Source organism: Helicoverpa armigera, chromosome 20 (assembly GCF_030705265.1).
Source record: "Helicoverpa armigera isolate CAAS_96S chromosome 20, ASM3070526v1, whole genome shotgun sequence".
Taxonomy (NCBI): Eukaryota; Metazoa; Arthropoda; class Insecta; order Lepidoptera; family Noctuidae; genus Helicoverpa; species Helicoverpa armigera.
The window spans coordinates 4,770,712-4,793,889 of NC_087139.1; the positions used below are offsets into that span (position 1 = coordinate 4,770,712).

The 23,178-nt window shown below is 35.8% G+C and overlaps 1 protein-coding gene across 1 annotated transcript in view; it reads right to left on the reverse strand.

Moving 5' to 3' along the window:
* Window positions 1-442: 442 nt before the first annotated feature.
* The window catches only part of LOC110378599 (hemicentin-1), a 64,168-nt gene continuing 41,432 nt past the window's right edge, over window positions 443-23,178 (reverse strand). The window contains exons 8-17 of the mRNA XM_064039687.1: window positions 17,901-18,031; window positions 12,938-13,097; window positions 10,089-10,250; window positions 9,606-9,740; window positions 6,722-6,904; window positions 5,972-6,133; window positions 3,347-3,604; window positions 3,024-3,095; window positions 2,867-2,943; window positions 443-2,595 (exon numbers count right to left, since the gene is read on the reverse strand). Of these exons, the coding sequence (XP_063895757.1) occupies window positions 2,284-2,595; window positions 2,867-2,943; window positions 3,024-3,095; window positions 3,347-3,604; window positions 5,972-6,133; window positions 6,722-6,904; window positions 9,606-9,740; window positions 10,089-10,250; window positions 12,938-13,097; window positions 17,901-18,031 (1,652 nt within the window). The 3' untranslated portion in view covers window positions 443-2,283. The remainder of the gene's footprint in view (window positions 2,596-2,866; window positions 2,944-3,023; window positions 3,096-3,346; window positions 3,605-5,971; window positions 6,134-6,721; window positions 6,905-9,605; window positions 9,741-10,088; window positions 10,251-12,937; window positions 13,098-17,900; window positions 18,032-23,178) is intronic.

Genomic DNA, 23,178 nt, shown 5'->3' on the forward strand with positions numbered 1-23,178 from the left:
TTAGGCAGGCACGATGTTTTTGTACACCTATTACCTTATTCATTGGCATTATGAAACAAAGCTAAAATAATATTTAATGCGTTCACAAGACAATAACATTTAGTAGCAAACTGGTGTAAACATTAAACATTTAATAACAATACGAGTTGCGGTTGTTATTTAAGCTCGGTCTAGACGTCCGATGTCTAAGCTCGCCCCAGCCAGGTCTTATCAGCCACGTAATCCGATATACAGACCTAATAACTGAATCTAAGAAGGAGACAGGTAAAACTGAAATTCTTTAGGTTAAGAATTTTCTTATGAAATAGTCTGAAATAAAAGAAAAAGTAAATTTTGTAAGATGGATTACCTAAATAATGGATAATTTTGCTGGCAAGTTTGTATTTTTTTTATGAATTTTACTTTCAATTTACGATATGAAGGTAGAAATTAAACAAAAAAGTTATATAAACCATTATTTATTTATTAAATATAAAATTGCCATATCAGATTGGTAGGACCACATAAAATGATGACTGACATCTACAAACAGTTCGCTCGCCTTACATTTCGCACCACTTAACTTTGCTTCTCTGAAGTTAGCTGCGGTAAATATTTTTGATTATTGTGAAGTTAGGTAATAGTAACCAACTGTGGACAAGCAAAGGTTATCGACAATATCTGAATTCTGTACAAACAAATGCGAAAGGATAAAGCAGCTAACTTCAGACCAGCAAACTTATTTGACGCGAACTGCATGTAACACATGAACCGTTCTCTTTGTTAAACTCTATATAATAGAATCAACACAAAATGGAAACATTTACAATTTGCTCTCGTTATAAAATGGCACTACTGAGTTGCTCTACGCATACGATATAAGGGGTCTCATGTGGAAGTCACCGTTACCATGGAAACTAGATGTTGCGTTTTCTAAAAACGTGTTTCAATGTAAAATAGCTGATTTATTTTTATATGTGTATATTTATTTTCTACATCACCAGGCTACGTTAAAATTAGAAATAGTACCCGTCCCAAAATATTTTCTGATTGAGAATAAAATAGATACCAAAGGTTATTTAATATCAAGGTATTGGAATACAGCGCCAGATTAAAGCAAAAACTTTTACTTAAAGATTTTTCCTTGTAAAATAATAAATAAGTCAATTTCGGTCCCACGAGTAGAAAAGATGTATTAAAAATAAATTTCAATTAACCCTTAAATATACGGTAAAGGAAAGATAATATTTTGTCTTGAAAATATTTTTCCACGTGGAAACCGCCGTACGGAGGACCGGAGCAGGTACGCTCTCGAAATGTGACTGTGATTTATTACACGAACATTTTGTACGTATTTTATTTTAAACTTTATGCTCGAACCTAGAATGTTGTCAATGTTGTAAAACGTTTTACATATTATCTATTATAGGGTTGTATCTCTACACCAGCTTTAGAGGTCCCCTTATCTCGTATGCTAAAGAGCTTCGTCTATCGTCACGGTCTATGCAATATTTACAATTTCACTAATAATCTTCACATAAATAAATTGACAACAAAAGCTTCTTACCCTAGTTAAATATTTGTATCTATACATACAAGTCTCGTTTATACAACTATCAGTATTTACATTCACACAACCGATTTTGTTAAATCAATTAGGAGATTCTATAAGCCTTTTAGTCGTATTTTTAAATAATTAAAAACATCAAAATGTTTCAATATGCTTTTATGATAACAAATTTTAAATGAGCCTTTGATGTAACAATTAGTAAGAAGACAAATAATAACGTTGTCGTTTGTTTTGGGACAAAATAAAAGCACGGAACACTAAGTTTCGAGCTGTTCCGCTATTTAATATAATTATGAGGAACCTTGAAATACAATTTAAAACTTTGTGCTTCGCACTTTCCAAGTTCCCAATTTTTGAGCAAATTAGTAACACAAAATGTAGGCCGTAATTCATTGTGAGCGCTACCAAGCTCAGTATATTAGTCAATATAACAGCAATGTACAAGATAAAACGGGCATCCCCCCTTTATAGAACACGTTAGCTAAATATTTAAACTAATAGAACTATTTACAAATTACGTTACCTAATATACAAACAAATCAATTGGTTCAATTTGGCAAAACAGCGTTAACATACATCCATTGTGTAAAATTGACAAAACCGTCCAAAATTAATACAAGCGTATCTTAGATTCGTAAAAAAATCTACACAAAAAGGCTATGAGTCCACTTACGTTAGTTGCAATTCATGAGAGTTCGAAATTCAAATCCGTGAAGCACATTGTAGTCATCACTTTACACACAACTTTCTGGTCCTGGGAGGTTCTCCGCTAGAACATGCTCCCTTCTTCGCACATTGCCTTTACCTTTGTTTCTATGTAGGGTAGAAGTGGCAAGACTCCCTGAACTGAGCGTCGGCCCACTAAGAGTCTGACTCCCGAAAGGCGAGCTCAAGTTCCCATTAGGACACACAAAGTTAGGACTGCCCAACGTAGGACTGTTCGTGACTACGTAGCTAGGCCTAAAGTTAGTTCCTATTACTGGTTGTAAGTTCTGGTTCAGAACGTCTTCTTGTCTACTGGGCAGTAGGTCGCTGTTTGGAGTCAGCTGTTGGAGAAAAAAGTTGCATAAAAACATGGTCGATTGTCTCACGAAAACACGTCTATTCTAAGACGGGTCTATTCCGGGAATAGCATGTGTTTAAAATTAGTTTCAACAAAAGCGTAGGTGTTCGCACGGATGCATGAACTAACGTTATTATTAATACATGACCTATTAATCACGATAGGTAATCTCCAAAGTCATTGATCGCATTGAACAGTACATAATTCGAGAATATTAACGGTGATATAACTATTATTTGTTGAAATAGTCTTACCTGTTGTGGTCGCCCAGTAGAATCTAATAATGCTAAATCTTCTGCTGAGAAGACGGCACCAGCTTTACTCCAGTCTCCTGCAAGGAAGATATCATTAGTTTAATATTCTAAAAGAAGCCCTAAATAATTGAAGTACTGTGTAGTGTTCTATTCATACCTCTGACTTCTTGTATACTAGGCCATTCATCTGTTTCGTCTATAATAGGCGCTGATGGTTGGTTATCTCCATCTGGAAAACACATCGCTACAAGTGTCTCATTTATTTAGATCCAGCTAAAGCAATTATTGACTTGATTCTTAAAGTATTCAAAAGTAGATACGTATTTTTATAGGTATGTATTTGTTGACATTACATAATAATTGGCCGAAAAATATAACTACCCCAGGAAAGAATTAAATTAGCAGATCAAAATTGTGATTTAATCGGCCTAAAAAATACATTCGCTAATTTTAGTTATTGTTATGATCCTACAATCTTACCTGGAGCATTAAGTATATCAGGCTGCGGATCAGGAGTCTTCAAATCCGGTGAGGGTTTGATAGTGTACGCTACTACATATCGTCTGCCACCATCGCTGAGCTCCAACATGTCTCCTGGCGGGTGCTTGTGAGGGGGCGCGGCACGACGCCGGCGGGCACATAGGGCTGCTAGGGCTACGCCCCCAGCGGCCAGTGTGGCGCCTAAAGCAGCAGCTACCGCGACTCCCACGCTTACACTGCTCATAGCGCCCTTGCCATCTGTTTGGTGAAGGAATGACATGTTAAGTGCGGCGTAGATTAAAACAAGTCTGAAGTTGGGGGCTTTTTGGCTGAAGACAGCGAAAATGTTCAAATATATAAAATATAATAAAATGTTTATAGAGTACATTATATAGAAAGTGAAATGATTGTGTATTTTGAACTAAGGTTGAGTAAATACTTAGAAGTTTTATCAATTGTTTCGTATAAAATACGGCTCGAGAGACAATGCTGGGAGACGATGAACCTTCAAACAAACTCGGCACTAGTGAGGAAGGCAGAAGAGGTAATTGTTGTAGTAAATTCTTCATTTACCTACAAAAGCTGACACCAACTTTATTGAAATAACTACGAAAACATGGTAGGTATTTCAATTACAACATAATATAACAAAGACTGTTCAAACAAAATACTCATCTTTAATTTATTATCGAGTGCTTCAACTAAAAGGAACAGAAGAACTCAAAGTATTCGTAAGGAAATAAATTCAGCAAATAGAGGCCTAAAATCATATTTGTTTAATAATGAGATCAATCAAAATGAAACGTCAATTTGAATAAAATTGAAAAATTGTTGAGAGTAAAAGTCAATAGGCCTGACCTCTGGGAGTCGATGTTCATGGAAACAGAGTATAAATAGATTTCAGGCTTAATACACAGGAAAAAGGCTTCAATTTCAATGTTTTTTTTTTAGTTCTGAATTTGAAAAGCTTTTTTTATATCTAGCTTAGTATTTTTACTGAATGATTATTATTTTAATGAAGGTAGGAGCAGAGTTCACTAAATATCATTACTGATCTACTGACTAAAGCACTGGTTATTCATTAATTTAATGACAAGCTAACTATAACCGATTACGTTTTTATGCCAATAAAAATAAGTTAATACTGCTTTGTGTCATTGGCACAATAACCTCTTTGATAATTAGTTTTATTAAAATTATATAAGCAAAATTATACAAATAATAAATACTTTGACTTTGAAATTCTTAATCAAAATTATTTATCAAACATTTTTTGCAGACCGATCGATCATATTATTATTCAAATTGATAATGAATATAATTTAAATGTTACGATAACAAAGCCGAGGGTAATAATGAATAAAGCCTAAACAACTGTTGTTTTAAGGGGATTCTAAATACTGATGTTATTTGTTAAGGATTGTTACTATATAAACTTTGCATTAATTAAAGAGTAGGTACCGACAATCTAAGTTGCTTCTAACTTTTGCCTTTGAAAGATTAGAACTTAGACTTTCGTGATTTTAAACAATCTTTGTAAACAAATAAACAGCATAATTATACAATGAACAGACACGTTGTTGTGTCTATTTTTAGTCAAGTAGCTATTATAAAGACTTAATAATAAATCTTTCTAATAAAAACGTATCTACAAATCAAGTTCTTGATAAGTTGTCGCGCTCGGCGCTTACAACTATTACAATAACGCGATGTCTGTTTAAGTTTACAATTTTATTATCCTTCACAGACGAATTTAACTAACGAAAAATTGCCTTAAGACATGAAAAGCGCATTAATCTCCATCGAAAACTGAACAATTAAATGACAAACGCGTTTACATACAATATAAGGGCTCGGCTTTGGTTTTATGCCTCATTAGGCAAGTAAAAACGTGTTATGAATAAACCAATAATGGCATATCATCACAGCTTACAATTGAATAATGGAATTCATCTCTCGAACAGTATTTTTGATGACAGTCCCACAATGAATAATGTTATTTTTGAATATTCATTTTGGTATAAAATATAAAAAGTTTGTTCTTTTCGAAATACATATTTTAAAACGAATGTATTTTCACTCAGCTTTTACCAAACCGATGTTCAACTTGGATGGTATGATTTTAGTGTAAATATTTGTAGTTTGGATATTTCCGCTGATTCCACATGTGGCTTTAAAACTTGTGTTACTTTAAAAGTACTTACTATGTGGATACCAATTTTCGTATCCTTATGTATGGTATCCATACATATCCATTCAGATTCGTAAAAGAACTGGATACTAAGTAGCAACCGCACTGACCGATTTATCATAAGGTTAAGCAACGCTTAACGTCCATGATTGCGTGTTTCGGAAAGCACGTTAAATTGGTGGGCACCGGCTCTTATTTGAACATTTTTAGCAGTCGTCAAGGGTAGTCAAAAAGTCTTACTACTACTTGCAACTACTACTTACTAGCTTGCAAAGAGGAATCGAGATCGTTACAGTACCTATCTTTGCATAAATATAAAAAAAACTTACGTTTTATTTACTAAATTATAATACATTGTTATTGTACAAACTATGTACACCTAAAATCTATTATGAAATAAAAAAAATATAATAATTATTATAAAAAAATATTACCTGTTCTCCTAGCAGCATCATTAAACGCAATGTTTTCAAGCAGGGTCTTCTCGGACTCTCCCTTGAGGTTCCTCGCATAGATGAGCAGGTTGAAGGTAGCTCCTGAAGCTTGACCAGCCGAGGACAGTTGGGACAGATCCAGCTTGAAGATGGCCAGACCATCTAGGAGATATGACATGAATATTAATAGTTTTCGCTAACTGTGCAAGATAATTAAGAACTGTGAAGGTTAGAACCTAAAGAGGTCTCGAGTTAAAAAGTTTTGAAATTCCAAACTATATTCGTAAGAGGTAAAGTTGATATTAAATGAGGGTTTTCATCAAAAACAATAGAAACAATAAAATTGCAAACTAACAAAATGTTTCTTCAAAGTCGCATTTTAGGTACTTCAATTAGATCATTTTCAGGTTTCTTTGAAAGTCAAGAGCTTACAAAGAAAAGAGTCAGCAATTTAATTCTTTTTTATTTAGTGGCCTTCTCCATCTGTAGTGGAAATCTAAATTGTATTGTGCTCTGACCCTTTTTAAATTGCATTACGAAATTTTATGTTTCTTTTTACAAAATTAATGTCAAACGATTCCATTTAGGAAAATGGCACCTAAGTTAGAAGACTAACTTAGATCCAAAAGCCATCATCCCGTCCAAGAAAAAACAAAAAACAAGAAATCGCATAGCATGTTCTAAACATCAAAAGACAGAAAACAAGGACTCCTTACACGAAAAAAAAAAAAATTTAAAAAGCCCACAAACCAGTTTCATTGACGCTGCCATTGAACCTGGTCTTCCCAGTGACAGGATCCAGTGCTTCCAGCAAGAAGTACTGTGGTAGCCCGCCATCATAGCCGGCCACACAGCAAACTCGAAGCCAGGAGTTCCCGTCAGCACTCGTGTTACCAGCTTGTAGTGAGCAGTTGCGTGGGGCTGATGGTCGAGCTGGGTGAAAAAGGTTAAATGTTATAAGTTCTTATTAAAAAAAGGTCATTGGAGGGTCATTAAAAACCCAGCCAGTAGGTAATTGAATGGTTCCAAAAAGTGGATCCCGGCAAGAAGCTCTATATTTTCAAAAATAATAATCGTTTACAAAGACTCGGTTACAATGATAATAGTGAGTAGAGATAACATCACATGACTGGAAGCCGACCCCAACGTAGTTAGGAAAAGGCTCGGAAAATGATGAACATCATATGAATGTTATACCTCTATAAATACAGATGCTATAAAATGCATACGACACAGATCTGTCTTCGTTACCTGTGTTTTGAGAAAGTCGTACGTTTATATCGTAAAACTGATCTTAACTATCGCAATATAGATAAATACTTAACCGGAATGGTTTAAATCCACTTCCACACTTACACAATTATGAATACCAAGATGCTAGAAATTCTATTCAAAACCATTTAATTTAGTAATATCTCTATTAAATAGGGTATTACATGCATTTTTGAAATATATCTTAAATAAATTCTTTAGTCTTAATATATCTCTAAAAAATTAAAAATAATTTTTTTTCTCACGTTATGTACGAATATAAATTAATTGTTTTATCATAATTTCAAATTTCGCGCGTATTTCGCGAAAACGCGGCACACAACGGACGCCATGATTGTTTTTTGGTCATGACGTCATTACGTTAGTAAAAAACTACAGCTGTCAGTAATACATATTTTGATATGTATTGAAAATTTTAACTGACACTTTTGTTTATTACCGTAATGACGTCATTAGCATGGCGGCGACATTTCGTAGTGTTTAAAGACAGATAAAAAAACCTAAAAACTTTAAACTGCAATAAAAAATATATTTATGTACCTTACGAAGTGAAACTAACATTTCCCGATTGCTTTTCCTCTAAACAATCATTGTAATACACTTTTAATTTTTTTCTCATCTAGACTAAAATACCCTATTATAGTTACAAACCAAGAAGATAACATTAAGATACTGTACCTTGTAAATGACACTAAAGGTCTTATAGAATTAGTTCTCGTTCCTATCTTACTCTTTGATGAAAAGGTCTTCGCTTGCCCTTTTAAACTCTTTGAAATACGAACCACTAAGTTTTAAATCAATTTGACTGCTGCCAGCAGATAATGATCGCCATTAATTTACAACTTTAAGCGGTCACTACTTAAATATGACCTGTAAAATAAGTTCTAGACAGTTCGTTTTACAGTAAGTTTGATATTCAATTTTTACTTAGGTAATTATGTCTCTCTATTTTCAATACCAAATGAAACAAAATAACAGAAAGCATTCAACTAAAAACTTTTCTGACAACCGTACATATATTTCAAGAATGTGGCTGAAAATGCTAGACATGAGCGAACTTAAACAATCTTCGAAGCCATTTTAACTTTTTCAAGATTATTTTCTTTGGAGCTAACTTGTAATAGAAATCAAAGTTTACGCCCCTTACTCGACATTATTATTGTATGTCAAGTGAGTGAGCCTGGTAAGGAATGCTCGTTGTTCGTAACTGGCTGGTGCGTTGGAAATGAAAATTAAGTGCAGAGAGCGCTAAACTCACTAATTTCGCCTTGACTTATGGCAGGCGGGTGACAATTTAACGCGTATATGTTATAACAAACTGCGGGGATATTAAACTGTGCGGGTTTCGGGTTATTTCGCTGCATCCCGCAACAGCTAAGTCATATTTCCTGCTGCAGTCGTGCGGATCACAACTATAAGAGCACGTTGCTACCGTACTATGAAATAACGAGATTTGAGAATAAAAAGATAATGCACGACGTGGTACGTTCCGTGTAGCTCGCGTACAGTTTCATATATTTTAACAAAGTTTCAATTTAGCCGTTGGTATTTTTCTTCTCTAATTGAAACGTGCTGTTAGATTAATTTTGTTTCGCGTTGTGTAATGTACTTGGTTCAGAATAGGGGTTAGTAATATTTCTCCTTTATGAAATAGTGTATAGCATCTTAATGTTATTTGATATTTATTTAATAAGCAATAATGTTGTTGTAATTATTTTGGTACATAAATCGTATTTCTCATTTGTGTGCCAATGTTCCAGGGAAATTGTACGTCATCAGTGAGGAGTTATGAGATTTGGCACACGGGCATGGAAAGCCGAAAGCCGGAATTATAAAACGTGGAGCAAGTTCGGCCTCGTTGTTGGTTCAAATTGTGTGCACGCGGTTTTATTAATGCTTTTATTGAAGTGTTCATTTCGGTGCAGACATTTTCGGCCGCTGTATACTCGAGTTATTGCATTGTATTTCCAATATATTGTGTAAATGTACGTCGAGATATTTAGGTATTGGTTCCGATAGTGATTATTGACTCTGATCATGTTTGATGAAACTTCGACTCTGATGACACGGGTAGGTATGTCGATACTCTGGCGTTATGTATTGTTTTTGATAGTCTCTGTTGTTTAGAGTAACCTCACCATTTTCTTTCGACTTTGACTGGCTGACTGTCAGGTCGCTGATGTCATGCAGTGTGACTGTATGTATGACTCACCGGCTGGTACAATCTGGAAGACGCACGGCTCGAGCTGCCGCCCCACAGAGTTGGTGCCGCGACAGCTGAGCGTGCCGTAGTCGCGCTCGCTCTGAGGTTTGTAGCTCAGCTCGCTGATACTCATACAGTGTGAGTGTATCTATGACTCACCGGCGGGAACGATCTGGAAGACGCACGGCTCGAGCTGGCGTCCCACAGAGTTGGTGCCGCGACAGCTGAGCGTGCCGTAGTCGCGCTCGCTCTGAGGCTTGTAGCTCAGCTCACTTGTACTGCCGTTGGCTGTTCCTAGGCAAATGATATTAGTCATTCATTATCATAATATAACACTCGTTCTATATAGCGCCAGTCATAGATGTAGAACAGCGGACTAGTCAAGTCAAGCAGGTGACTAAACATTACGATGACAATAAAATAATGATTTTCAGTGCAGGCATTCAGTCTCTAAGAAACGAAATAAACTTATTATCTAATTTAGTCCAAATTAGAAGAAAGTTTATCTGTAAGTTGTTTGGCATAATTCTTTAGTAATGTCAATTAAGCTGATGTAATGTAACGTTGATTGAAGAAAGATCTGTTTAGGTTTATATTAGACAGTTAACAACTCAGAAAAATATTTTAAGCGTTATTAATTACCAAATTTAAGTGGTGACACGTCGAGGCTCTCCCCACTGTTGTTGAACTGCCAGAAGAATGTGACGTCAGGCGGGTTGGCCGTCACTGAACAGCGCACACGCAGAGACTCGTCGAGTTGCGCGCCCAACACTTGAGGAGATGCGTGGGCGCATACTGGTGCATCTGTATGTCAACCTTACATTTGAAAAACTATGCAATGTGAAATAAATAAATAAATCATCAACTAAATACATAAGTTGATAACCTACTTATAGTTCTTAATAAGTGTGAAGTACCGATATAATTTTTATACCCTCCCATAAAAAGTTTGTAAATCAATACGATCATTATTGTTTAATTAGCGCAAGCTGCTGGAAATCAACTTTGTAATAAGATAATTAAATCGTATCTAATTATGTATCTATTAGTTTCCTAGTTTGTATCAGTCCAGTAAAGATCCTCATTAATTAAGCAATTAGCGAACCTAACGCATACGTAAAGTAGGTGAAGATTAATTGATTCCATCGCGGAAGCAGTAAATACTTACTCTACTAATTAATACGTAGGCAATCAACACTGGCATTGCCAACATTACTCACACGTTCGTATTAAACCTACTTTGCAATGCAGAATTTCAGTAAGAATTTTCTCATTAGCGACAAATGTTACATGCGGAAAAACGTATTTCAAATTCTTTTAAATTGTATTCCGCAAAACGAACAATTCAAAGCGTAGTATAAAACGTAGATTCCATCTGTAAGCTCCGAAGCAAGAATGCTATAATTAACAAAGAGCTGAAAGAGACCCGAATACAGTTCGTTAAATCATAACAGAAGTTAGACGATATATAAATTTTATCGGCCAACTGTTCCCCTCTGTAGCAGGCGCAGTCAGCGACTGTGATTCATTTAGATATCTACTTGCAAAACTGCGCTCCCGAGCTGCCTTAGATTTTCATTAAACTCTCAAATATTTGCTCGCGTTAAGCAGCCCTACCTCGGTAGGATTACTGTAGCGGGAATATGAAAATATGTATGTGGATTAATGTAACACCGGCGCCAGTGATCGTGTACCGCGTGCGAATAACAACGTACATTTTCTTCGCCGTAGATTTGTGACGGTAAGGATCAATAAAATGGAAACAAACTGTCGGCAGCGAGCGGTGCAAAAGTACAGCGGTGCCTTTACAAATAGCAGGGGAGGGCTTGAGCGGTACATTTGTCGCAGATCGGCCGCCGCCTGCGGTGACGGAGACGACGTCAATCTTCGCGAGCCAGCTTCCAACATGATTGATAGTGGGCCGCCGACTCCGAGGGTGCGCCGAAATACACCTTCACCACTGCTCACTTATACAACTTGGGTTGTTTGTTGACGCATTGATCACTCTTGCTGGCAAATTAATCCCCAAGGATGATAGTTTGCACTTGTTATTGATTGATTGTTCGCAGACTTTTGTAGACCTAACTAGACTTTTTCACTTAGCAAATAGTTGGTAATCGTTAGAACTGTAATGGTTGGGATATAAGCCTCCTTCTGTACCGTAGTGTTTCCTGGCCTATTGCCAGACTATTTTGGTGAAGCAGCTGATTGCACGCTCATTAGCAAGCGCACGAACGATTCTTTCATCCATAAAATGGGGTGTTTCTGGTTTTATGTGGAGATAGAAATTCCCAACGTATACGTACGTGTATAAATACCTAAATGAATAAAAATAACAGCTCGCCTGAATGCTGGTAATTTGCGATCGTGAGCGTCTGTGAATATAACACGTATGTACTGATTGTACGGTTTCATAATGTAATTAGCGCCTATTCATGAATATTACACAATTTTATTTTACTTGATACAGCTCGTGTTCGCACAAAAATTACCCATATTGTGCAAATATACGGAGAACTCATTATCCTGGCATTATTCCGGCGGCACATTACATACATCAGTGCGACTATGAGACGTGGCGTTCTAAGCTCTTTATTGTAATTTATCGGCCATGTTTATCAGTAAATGGAATTATTCAATATATTTTGTTGTAGCTCCGTGTTGACTGTAACAAATCTACGTTAAGATCATTCTGAGAATGATTGATACAGTAGGCAGTGGACAGCGAAAACCCTCCGGCGAAATGAAACGTAATTTGCTAGCATTCTGTTTATTGTAAAACAAAGGACTCGCGATTCTAGCGAGAACTTATCTATATAACAATTTACTTATTGGTGTGCTTTACTTTTGAAGCCAGTCTATTTTTTGTCATTCGTCGACTTTATTTTAGAGTGTTATTTATGGACTGTGATCTACTTTGTAGTGGTTGATAAATATTTTCGCTGGCAACTTTGAACACTTTACTTTTAGTATTTCGATTCTGTCATCAAGAGCATTTGTAAATAAGTTAGGCGATTCATAAAAATACACATTTTATAAATAAGTGGTGCATTGCTTTTGACACGATCTTATTGATTTAAAGCATATAATATAGTGTTTAGTGAACCAAAAAAGAAAACAGAATGTGTTTAAGTTTATAAAACAAATAAGTATCGCAGTTTTTGTGTCTCTTAACGATTTTTATTAAGCTTTTTTTGACAAAGATTACAGGTAGACAAAATCATATTGTGGTAGATATGGGCCTATTATGGTAGTTATACTATATATATAGTAGTTATAAATATAGTTATAAATAGTATATGTGAAGGAAATATAGGCTTTTTACATAAAATAAAAAACTAGATACATAGAATTCTTGCCGTGGCACTTGTTTCACAATTTCTTTTTCCCAGCAAAAGCTCATATCATACGGCGGGCGTTTTTAGGGGTTGTCTTTTGTAAAATTGCCCTCAAAAAGTCCTTACTGAAACAAATAACTTATCTCTACTCACACTGTATACTAAGCTGTGTCGACTGGCTGGCAGTTTCCCCGAGCGCGTTAGTAGCTCTGCAGGAGTAGTCTCCTCCGTGGTCCCTCGTCACCTTCTGTAGCACCAGGGACTTGGTGCTCACGATGATCCCTGATATCACGTTGTGGAGCACCAACTTTTCCTGGACAATGTGACAAAGATATCGCATTTAGAATATAGAATCAGATGTTATTATTCGGGCTGCGGGATTGGTCGAAAGAGTTACCTTACCGCGGCCTTGGGCCATAAAGGACTAAAGAAGGAACATGATGGGTTTTATGTAACTATGTAAATCAAAAAGTGCTCATAATATCTAGCTAGCGTTTGATATTTAAAATATTTGAACAATGTTTCAAACTGTTTACAAATAAATGCAGGCATGTGTTCAACTATTCACTATTAAACGATACAAAACCGGATCGAATTTTAGTATTCAGTAGAAAAATTCAAAAAATCTGTACCTAAACAATGAATTTGTTTGAAGCGCTGAACAATGATAAAACAAAAACTAGGACAAACCCTAAACTTTGTATTTATATAAATTAAACAATATAAGCACATCAATATTGGACTTAGTAAAAGCAGCGAATTCAAATACGGTTAAAACTAGTTCAAATAGAGCCGACCAGTATAAACAAGCTTGGCTATCGATATCGATAAAAGTCAATAGAATCTAAGTAAACGCTGTTGGCAACACTATTTTCTATTAAGCTGTGTCGTGTTAAACATTACTTGAGACAGAACTAGAACTTATTCGTGTAAGTGGTATTTGTACTAGAGTCGTATTTATTCTGTGCTTTGGGTATATAGTGAAATGTATTATGTAATTGATGTTATATAAATGAACGAGTAAACGATATAGTATTGTCTGGAGTGTGTTTATGAAATAACTTTTGGCTTGGTTTTTTTTTTAAGTTTTAATTAAGCTGCGAGTACAAAGAATCATTTCAATTAGTTTCATGCAAGTAAAGTGTCGAGACTGAAAAATGGACACGGTTTATTGTGTATTGTGTAGTGTACTAAAAATACTCAAATAAACTACATTAACTTATAAGGATAATACACATAAGTTCGGCCCACATCTCATCCTAATACTCTTTATAATACCCAACATAAAGGTGAGTATAGACTACAAGCCGCTCTATGAGATGTTCTAGTGTATCATCCTTTTACGAACTAAACTTCGAGCTCGCCTGTTTTTTACAATCCAACGAGCATATTGGTGTAACATTTCGTCGAGCCAAGTGCGGGCGATGCGCGGTTGCGGGGTGACGCGGAAGGGGAGGGACGAAAGATTGGTAAATGCACACTCGCTTCGAGCATTTAACCGTAACATAACGCCGAGCATTCGCACGAACGTTACATTACAGGGAAATGCTTTGGAGACTGAGCTTTTGCCTGTATTGTACCATTTGCTAGAACGTTACATTACACAGAAATGCTCCAGAAAATGTTGTAGTCTATACTCACCTTAAATGAAGGAATCGATGTTTGAGGCAATAAACTAAAATTTTGCGTGGGCGCTTTCATGTGGCTTGATAAAGGTCACGAACTTATGTTGTGATTACACCCAAGTTATTCAAATGTAATTTAGATTATATGCTGACTGGTACATTTTGTTTTGTGTGTACCGCCTATGTTTTATGATTATAGTTTTGGATTAGCATGTAAGTGCTTATAGAACGTTTAATTTATATACTTTCTACTTTTTTAGGGTTCCGTAGCCAAAATGGCAAAAACGGAACCCTTATAGTTTCGTCATGTCCGTCTGTCCGTCTGTCCGTCTGTCCGTCTGTCACAGCCGATTTACTCGGAAACTATAAGTACTACAGTGATGAAATTTGATGGGAATATGTGTTGTATGAACCGCTACAAAAATATGACACTAAATAGTAAAAAAAAGAATTGGGGGTGGGGCCCCCCATACATGTAACTGAGGGATGAAATTTTTTTTTTCGATGTACATACCCGTGTGGGGTATCAATGGAAAGGTCTTTTAAAATGATATAAAGTTTTCTAAAAAACATTTTTCTTAAAGTGAACGGTTTTTGAGATATCAGCTCTCAAAGTCGTAAAAAGTATGTCCCCCCCCTCTATTTTTATAACTACGGGGTATAAAATTCTAAAAAAAATAGAGGTGATGCATGCTAATTAACTCTTTCAACGATTTTTGGTTTGATCAAAGTATCTCTTATAGTTTTTGAGATAGGTTGATTTAACTGTAATTTACGGAACCCTTCGTGCACGAGTCCGACTCGCACTTGGCCGGTTTTTGGTTTTGAGTTGATATTTAAAAAAAAAACGGGTTTCTCTAATAAGTTAGTTAAAGTTTTAAAAAAGGTGAAAGTGTGGAAAGTAAGACGGCGCGGCGGCGTATCTACTCTTCGTTGAGAGGGGTCGTTTGATGACCTATTCCTCTATCTCTCATTTAAGACAATAATTCAACTACCGGCGACAACTATCAGACACCACAAGTAAATTATCAAAAACCTAAATAACATCTTGAAACATTTTCATAAAATTGAAAATTTGATATTTACCTATTCCCAATTTATTGAGATCTGGCTTCATACGTGACTTATGTACCTCCAGTTATCTATATTTAAATTATAATTAAGTTATTCACATAAATCGTCAACCATCATTGCGAAAGTCCGTCGCTAGACGAGGGTGATGATATAATCTATAGAGGTCCGATAATGAACAGATCTTCAAGCAGCCAGCAATTCATCAAGCCTGTCGCCTGGCCACGGCAATCTAATTCATCACAACCTTTATTGTGTTAACTAGTATCTATGGCGTATCAATCAATTGGAACTTTGTTATTCATTCAATATCTTAGATGGTTGTTATCTTGTTAGAGTTTAAGGGTTTATGGATTTGCTGTCTATTCTTTTTTGAATACGCTTTTATTAGCTTCACTTGTATTTAATTGAATCTTAATTTGACCCACTTCCCAGTCTTCGATTAGGATGAAATTTTGCACATGCTCTGAGTTCTGATGACAATACATGACTAGTGTTTTTTAAACTATTTTTTTTTATTTGATCGGTATTGAATGATGGCTAGTATCATACTAAAGTCTTTTTGTGTTTCAATCTGAAAATATAAAACTGACGAGTTGGTTTGTTTGAATGGCTAATTGCTTACTGGACCGATTTGAACATTTTTGTGTTACATGACTGCCTGAGCCTATTTATGGGGGAAGGCAATGGGATATTTGCTAACTGGGAGTGCAGGGTGGGTATTTCAGTCGGTTCGAAGGTAAAACCGTTGGTGGAAGCCAGTAGTTAATATAAGTGCTATTAGGGTGTGGTTCAATAATGATGTTAAAACTTGGCCAGTGGTTATACAGCTGGCATAATTAATTATTTTATTTACGCTCAATTCATTCATTATAAATATAGCTAATTAGCCATTGGTAATGAATGAAAGCCGTACTCATTATGTTGTTCGTAGTACTTATTTATATATATGTTTTTTGTTTATTAATAAATCTATACTAATATTATAAAGCTGAAGAGTTTGTTTGTTTGTTTGAACGCAATAATCTCAGGAACCATTGCACATTGGTCCGATTTGAAAATTTCTTTCAGTGTTAGATAGCCTATTTATCGAGGAAGGCTATAGGCTACTTTTTATCCCGGTACGGGAAGTAGTTCCCACGGGATGCGGGTGAAACCGCTGGCAGAAGCTAGTAATACGTACTCAATAGCTTACCAGACGACATCAGAAACGAAAATAGGAAAAATAGATTTAAGATAAAACTAAAAAAACACCTACTCAGTACACTGCCTTAACTTTTTATTGTATTACTATCCTACTAACTTTTGCTACTACCTAACTACCGACTACTTTTCTTACTTATGCTATATCTATACTCCGATTATATCTATCTAATCTTTGATTTTCATACTTACGTACTTAATATTAACCTCCTAATACTACTTATATAACTTAACATATATAATACTAATATTACATATATAATACTAATACATATATAATATAATACTAATATATTAATTTTATTATTATTGTAAACTTAACGTAATAGAACCTATAATAGTAAGTCAATAGTTTAGAAATCTGATCCAACAGATAAACTGTGTATACAGTTTTGTTGGACATTTTATATTTTCTATAATGTAAAATGTACCTTTTAAGCAATAAATAAATAGAATAATAATAATACATAACATAATTATTATCTTGCAATCTATTACAAATATGAACTGGCAAATAGTGAATTGAAATCATAGATGCTTCAGATCATATGTAAACAAACAACCCCATGTATATTATTACCGTTATAATATGTTTAGAAGTTTAGATAATAACTAGTTTCTAAGTAGTGTATCATAAAGGGCCAGAGAGCACAAAAGAAAGACGAATCGTCCTCCTGGGGCGTATTAGTAACGTATTTCTATCACTAATTCACGCACATGATACACATTAGTTGCTTGCAGGTAAGTAGAAGCTGGATATAATGTACATACACGTGTTCCTTGTTATTTACAGTTGATGCCAATTAACTTTGTATTACTGAAGTCAGCCAATTGATTGCTTGCTCCTTTGTTTATACGAAGCGTTGCTTGGCCAAAGGTTGCTGCCTCACGATAGTCAAAAAATGTATTAACAAAACACTACCTGGATACTTGAAGTGTCAAATTACTAACTTCAGAATTTGTAAATTAATTGACTCTAAAAAATCTCTTTTCATTACACCAATGTATTTATAATTTAAATTTTCATAAGAACCTGTATTTAGTCTTTTTGAAATACATATTTGATTTGAACTTGTTTGCATGAAACTCATACATAAGAAAAACAACAGAATTAAACTACTACATTTCACATAGTTATTACTATATTACACTCCAGTTTATCATCTTTATACTCACTAAGAACGTGAGAGAAAGGGGTTGAATAATATAATACTTACGTTATGATACCACGATATCCTATGCTCTCTAGGGTTGGCGCGCACTGAGCACTCGAAGTACACGTCATCCCCTTCCTTGATGTCGTGAGGATTTAGGGTGCTGCCCAGAGACAGGGAGACCACAGGTGGATCTGTAGGAAATTGTTAGTTGTCAAATACAAAATATTTAATAGTATATAGGAAAAGTATATGATTTTGGTCGTTATAGAAAAATTTAAGATGGAATATCGTATATCGGGTGTGTCGTTCATAATCACATTCAATTAAATGCGTTAATATACTGGTTAATATATGTCGATTAACACAAACAAAACAGAAAAATACGTAAAAATAAAAAAAAATGATTTTTTCAAACAAAGTAAATAGAATAAAAATGTGCAAAAATTAGAACACCATATAAAAGTCAGTCATTACAAACAAGTGAAATTCTCGCTTGAAAACTGACAGCTGTCAACTGATCAAATCGTACGATAGTCCTAACTTTATCTCTGCTTTACACAATGATGTTGTAAATTATAAAAACGAAAAATGACTACTGTGGTTAAACCACTGAATGGATTAGGTTATTTTTTTTTACAATTTGCCATAGAATATCATAAAGTATGTATATGCGATAGGATTTAATGTGATTGTGAACGACACACCCTGTATAGAGATTACTTATATGTCTACTCGTAAGGGATCGTTTTGGGTACTTTCAATCTTGGCTTTTTCGATCTTATTTATGTCTATGACAATATACATACATGTTGAGTTGTGAGTTGTGCTGTAGACTAAATGCTGGCCTCAGAATTATATACTATAGGTACTATGTACTAAATTGATTAAAATGAAATTATAGCCTTAGAAAGATCATAACGCTACTTATTATCCGGGTGCGAGAAATTAGTTGTTTTGGTATAATCACGAGGAATAAATGGGAAGTACATATATAATTTTAAAATATTAATTACTCAGTCATATCAAAAATAATCAACATATGTAGGGTAAACTCGTTAGAGTTGGCCATAGTTTTATCTAGACATAATAAAAAAATTAAAAAGTGTTGTTACAATCAGTCTTTTATTCTTATCATAATTAACAGTTATTAGTCTTGTAAAAATCAACGACAAATATTTTTTTATAATTCGAAAACATATTAAAAAACAATTTTTAAAAAAAAATAGAATTGGCCATCTCTCCCGGGGTATCAGGGTAAGTTGGCCATAGCTATACGGGATAGATGACCAGTTCTTGACTTCCCTTTTCCCTTTCCCTTGTCCTGAAATTCGGCTCCTTTAGCTTCTTTTTTCTTCTTCTGTCCACATTTGGAGCACATATCATCAAACTCGGTACAGTTTTCATGATGACCTGTCACAAATAAGACACTGGAGCCAATCTTCCACAAGACGAGTCTTATAATAATTTTGTCCGCATCCAGCGCAGTTATCTGCTTCGTTTTCTTTATCTTCTTCGTCAGATGTATCACACAATACTGGTTCACTGAGATCAGAACTGCTTTCGCTAATACGCCTTACAGCTTTCCGTTTTCTATTCTTATCGTTCTTTTCGTATCAGTCTTCTTATCTTTGGGTTTAACCATTTTTTTTTTTGTGAATCTTCACTCCAACAACCACGAGTGGCTATGGCTTTTCTCTCATAATTATTTGGCATATGTAACAAAACACAAAACGCATTAATATCACTTCACATAACAAGAATAATATGGCCATCTCAACCTGAATTTATGTGGTCATCTCTCCTCTTTGTGCGGGTGAGATGGCCATATCAAATTTTTGATTTAATTAAACATTAGCAGGCGCCATTTTGAGGTTAGAATAGACGTTAACATTTGATAAACATAATAAACTAAGCAAACATTAAAAAAATGCAATAAAAAGTGGTACTACATGATAATATATGACCACACTATACAATTTTTGCAATACCCTGTAAAATAAAAGTTGATTTACTTACTTTTTAACATAAATACGCGCAGCAGCGTCGTCGCACTGTGTTCCCGAGCGTGGCTTGCGGTGTACTGACTGTATTGTAGAGCCATCTAGCTATGCATGCCAAAAATAATTCGATTGGCCATCTCTCCCATATGGCCATCTCTAACGAGTTTACCCTAGATAGAGCAAATAAGTATTAAATCGTGTTGTGATTGTTGTGGCAAACGATCTGCGGTCTACTCAGTAATCGCGGTTTTGACCGTACTCGCCCAGAGTAGTTTCAAATATGCAAAGCTTATATCCTAATGTCAACAAAAGCCTATGTTTTCTCAGTCGGAATCAAGGCCAGCAACGGAAAATAATAATTTGTTTACCTACCTATACCTATACATTTCAACAGTGAAGTGTTTTTAAGAAGTCTTTACAAATAATTTTTCCTTCCAATTAACAGAGTCAAAGGCACGACAAAGGTTTTATTTAGAAAAGTTACGTTTAAAAGAATAACATCAGATCTTTGAGCTCGTCTGGTGAACTCTGTTTTTACAACGATTCTATTTTTATTATGGTCCAAGACAAAGGTTTGTTGTTATTGTTGGTCCATTTCCGAGCTGTCCACGGCTGGGAAGCTGTTACTTCAGGTGAACACTTATCTGCGGCAAGGAGCGGGCGTTGACACTTTATTGGCCATTAAAGACCTATAACGACGTCGCCCCGCGGCTGAAGGAAACGCCCGTTCTCCAAATAAACATTTACGATTCCTCCGTTTAAATTGTTGCCAAAACGATTCACGCCGTGAGCGGCGAAATTCTCTCCGCTCTAAATGCGTTACGGTTCGCCGAGCAGAAGTAAATAGAATTTATTTATATTTGGAAATTAATTTCCTCTGTCGTAATAGAGTCAGCACGTTTCCTGGCTTTCATAAATCGACCGACCCGTTAAGGAATTAGATGCTTTGATTGACTGATGGGATGGTCAACGGGAGCGAAGAAAAAATTACGAGCGCGTTTTATACGGGAAATTTTACTGAAGGTACAATTGTCGTATTGGATGACCCGTTCACGCACAAATAAGTTGTCGAGTTATGCTCTGCTATTAGAATGTAAACGCAGTGGCTACGTAAAGCCGGCTTAATCCCTTAGAGCGTTTTGCGATCCGGATCCGGCGGCAGGGCGGGGTTGGTCGTTCCCGCTAGTCCGAATTAGTTTTTGGCGAGTCCTCAGCGGATGTTAAGTGTTGATGTTGTGTGCTCGCCGGCGCTAACAAGGTTTTAATTACATTTTACTGAGTTTCTCATGTTGGCGCATACAAGCTTTTAATATTGTTAGATAGGTTGTTTGTTCCGAAATGTTGACAGGGCCTGTTACGTGTTAAATGAGTTGACTAAATTACGCGCTGGGGGACGTTTAAATAGATATATTTCGGGCTGTTGCTAATTAGAGTTGCTAATTCAATAACATTTATGATTCGGGCACGAGCTGAGCTTTGAGAACCGAAACCACTCTTAGCTCCTGAAACAGATAGTACGGTAAATTATTTAGTGTTGGGAGGTATTACAACCCTCATCAATTCATAATCCCCTGCGATGAAATTGCTTGTCTAATAGCTCGGCAGAGGAGCACCACAAGGACAAGCTGAGCGCTGTTACGGCGATGTAGCGGCTAAACACGGCATGTCATACTGTAAGCAGAGGCAAGGCAGACAAAGCCGAAATTAATCCTTCAGACAGGAAGGTGTCACCGTGGAGTCGACGGCATCGGGTAAGCCGTGCGTCTGTGAGTCCGCCTGCCGCAGACTAAATTAGACGGAATTAGTTCCCAACAAGTTGGTAGCGCAGGATAAACTGTCAGTGAGCAAAGTTCCGCGGGGGACGCATCGCCTCGCCCCGGCGGGCCGCGCCGCGGGCGTGTTGTGTCACGCCGGCTTACGGTAACCGACACGTCAGATAAGTACCAAGATAAGCACATTACATTAAGGATGTACAACCGTTACACGAATACGTTTAACTTTCTTTGCCATTATAAATCTTTTTTAACTTACCTACATTAGTAAAATGGAACCTGTTTTTTTCAAATAGCGTCGCTTTTTCTAAAGATTTGTACGCCGGGTTTAGTACCGAGATTTCTATTCATTACTTTGGTTTATAGCTCTATTATAAAATCTGAGATTAAGGGCTGACATTTAGATTTAAAAGGATAAAAATATAAGTCCGATCATTAGTGTTATTTCTAGAAATGTTGTTAGTAATAACTTTATTTAAATTAAGTGCTCAGCTTTACTTAAATCTTTTACAGTGGGGCTTAGGTTACGAATTTTAAAAATATTTTTACATCAGAATTTCTTTTCGTAAAATCTCCGACATTTTCCGTTAAAACGTGTTTCGTGTTTTTTCGCTGGTAGGTAAAATTTAACTTGAGATCTAGAAAGGCATGTTTCAATTACAAGTATTTTAATTAAGACATGGTATTGCGAGTATTCGCTGTAACTGTACACAGCTGGTTCCCAAACAACACGAGAGAACGCGAGAGCTTTTTGGGTTTTCGGCTGACTCACGCCAATCCTATTGTTACAAAGTACTGACACACGGCCTCCTAGAAAAAGCATTAATAATAATCACAAATTAATTGGCAAAATTCAAGTTTATAAAACTGTACAATTAACAAACCAATTATAATTCACGGAATTGACCCTAATTTCAAAGCGTCCAACTTTGGTTCAGGTAAACTTTTGAAGTCAAACAATGGCCAAACGATTTCTCTTTGACGTCAGACTTATTTATGTACCACAGAAAAGAATGTACCTACTTATAATTTGATTATATCATCTTGTTCTTAGAGAAGGGCGTAGTATGGTGGCTCCATGTTCGACGGCAGTGTGTCATACATGCAGAGCGAATGCTTAAGTAGCAATAATAATTAAGCGTAATGATGTTGGAGATGTGCAAACTGGTTAAGCCCGAGCTCCTTTATTGCTTATTTTGCAGCAATATTCGTTTAAGGAAGGGGTCTTAACGAATTAAGAAGTTCCGCTAATTGTGTCATCGCACGAAGACGGGATTGTTGATTTGTACAAACAATTACGACACATTCTCATCTTAAGACATAAGCTTCGTATTTGTTTTAACTGTTTGTGCTCCCTCATCTTACAGAATAGACCCTCATAGTAAAATTCACAAAGTTCGCGCACTGTATGTGAACTTTACAACGTTCAACGCTGAAATAAAAGGCATCTTGAAACAAATAAAAACTTGGCTGAACACTCGCGAATAAAAGGAAGGCACCATCAAAAACTTGGGCCCTGAAAAGATTTTTCACAGAAACGACATTATTTTCATAGAGATTGGTATT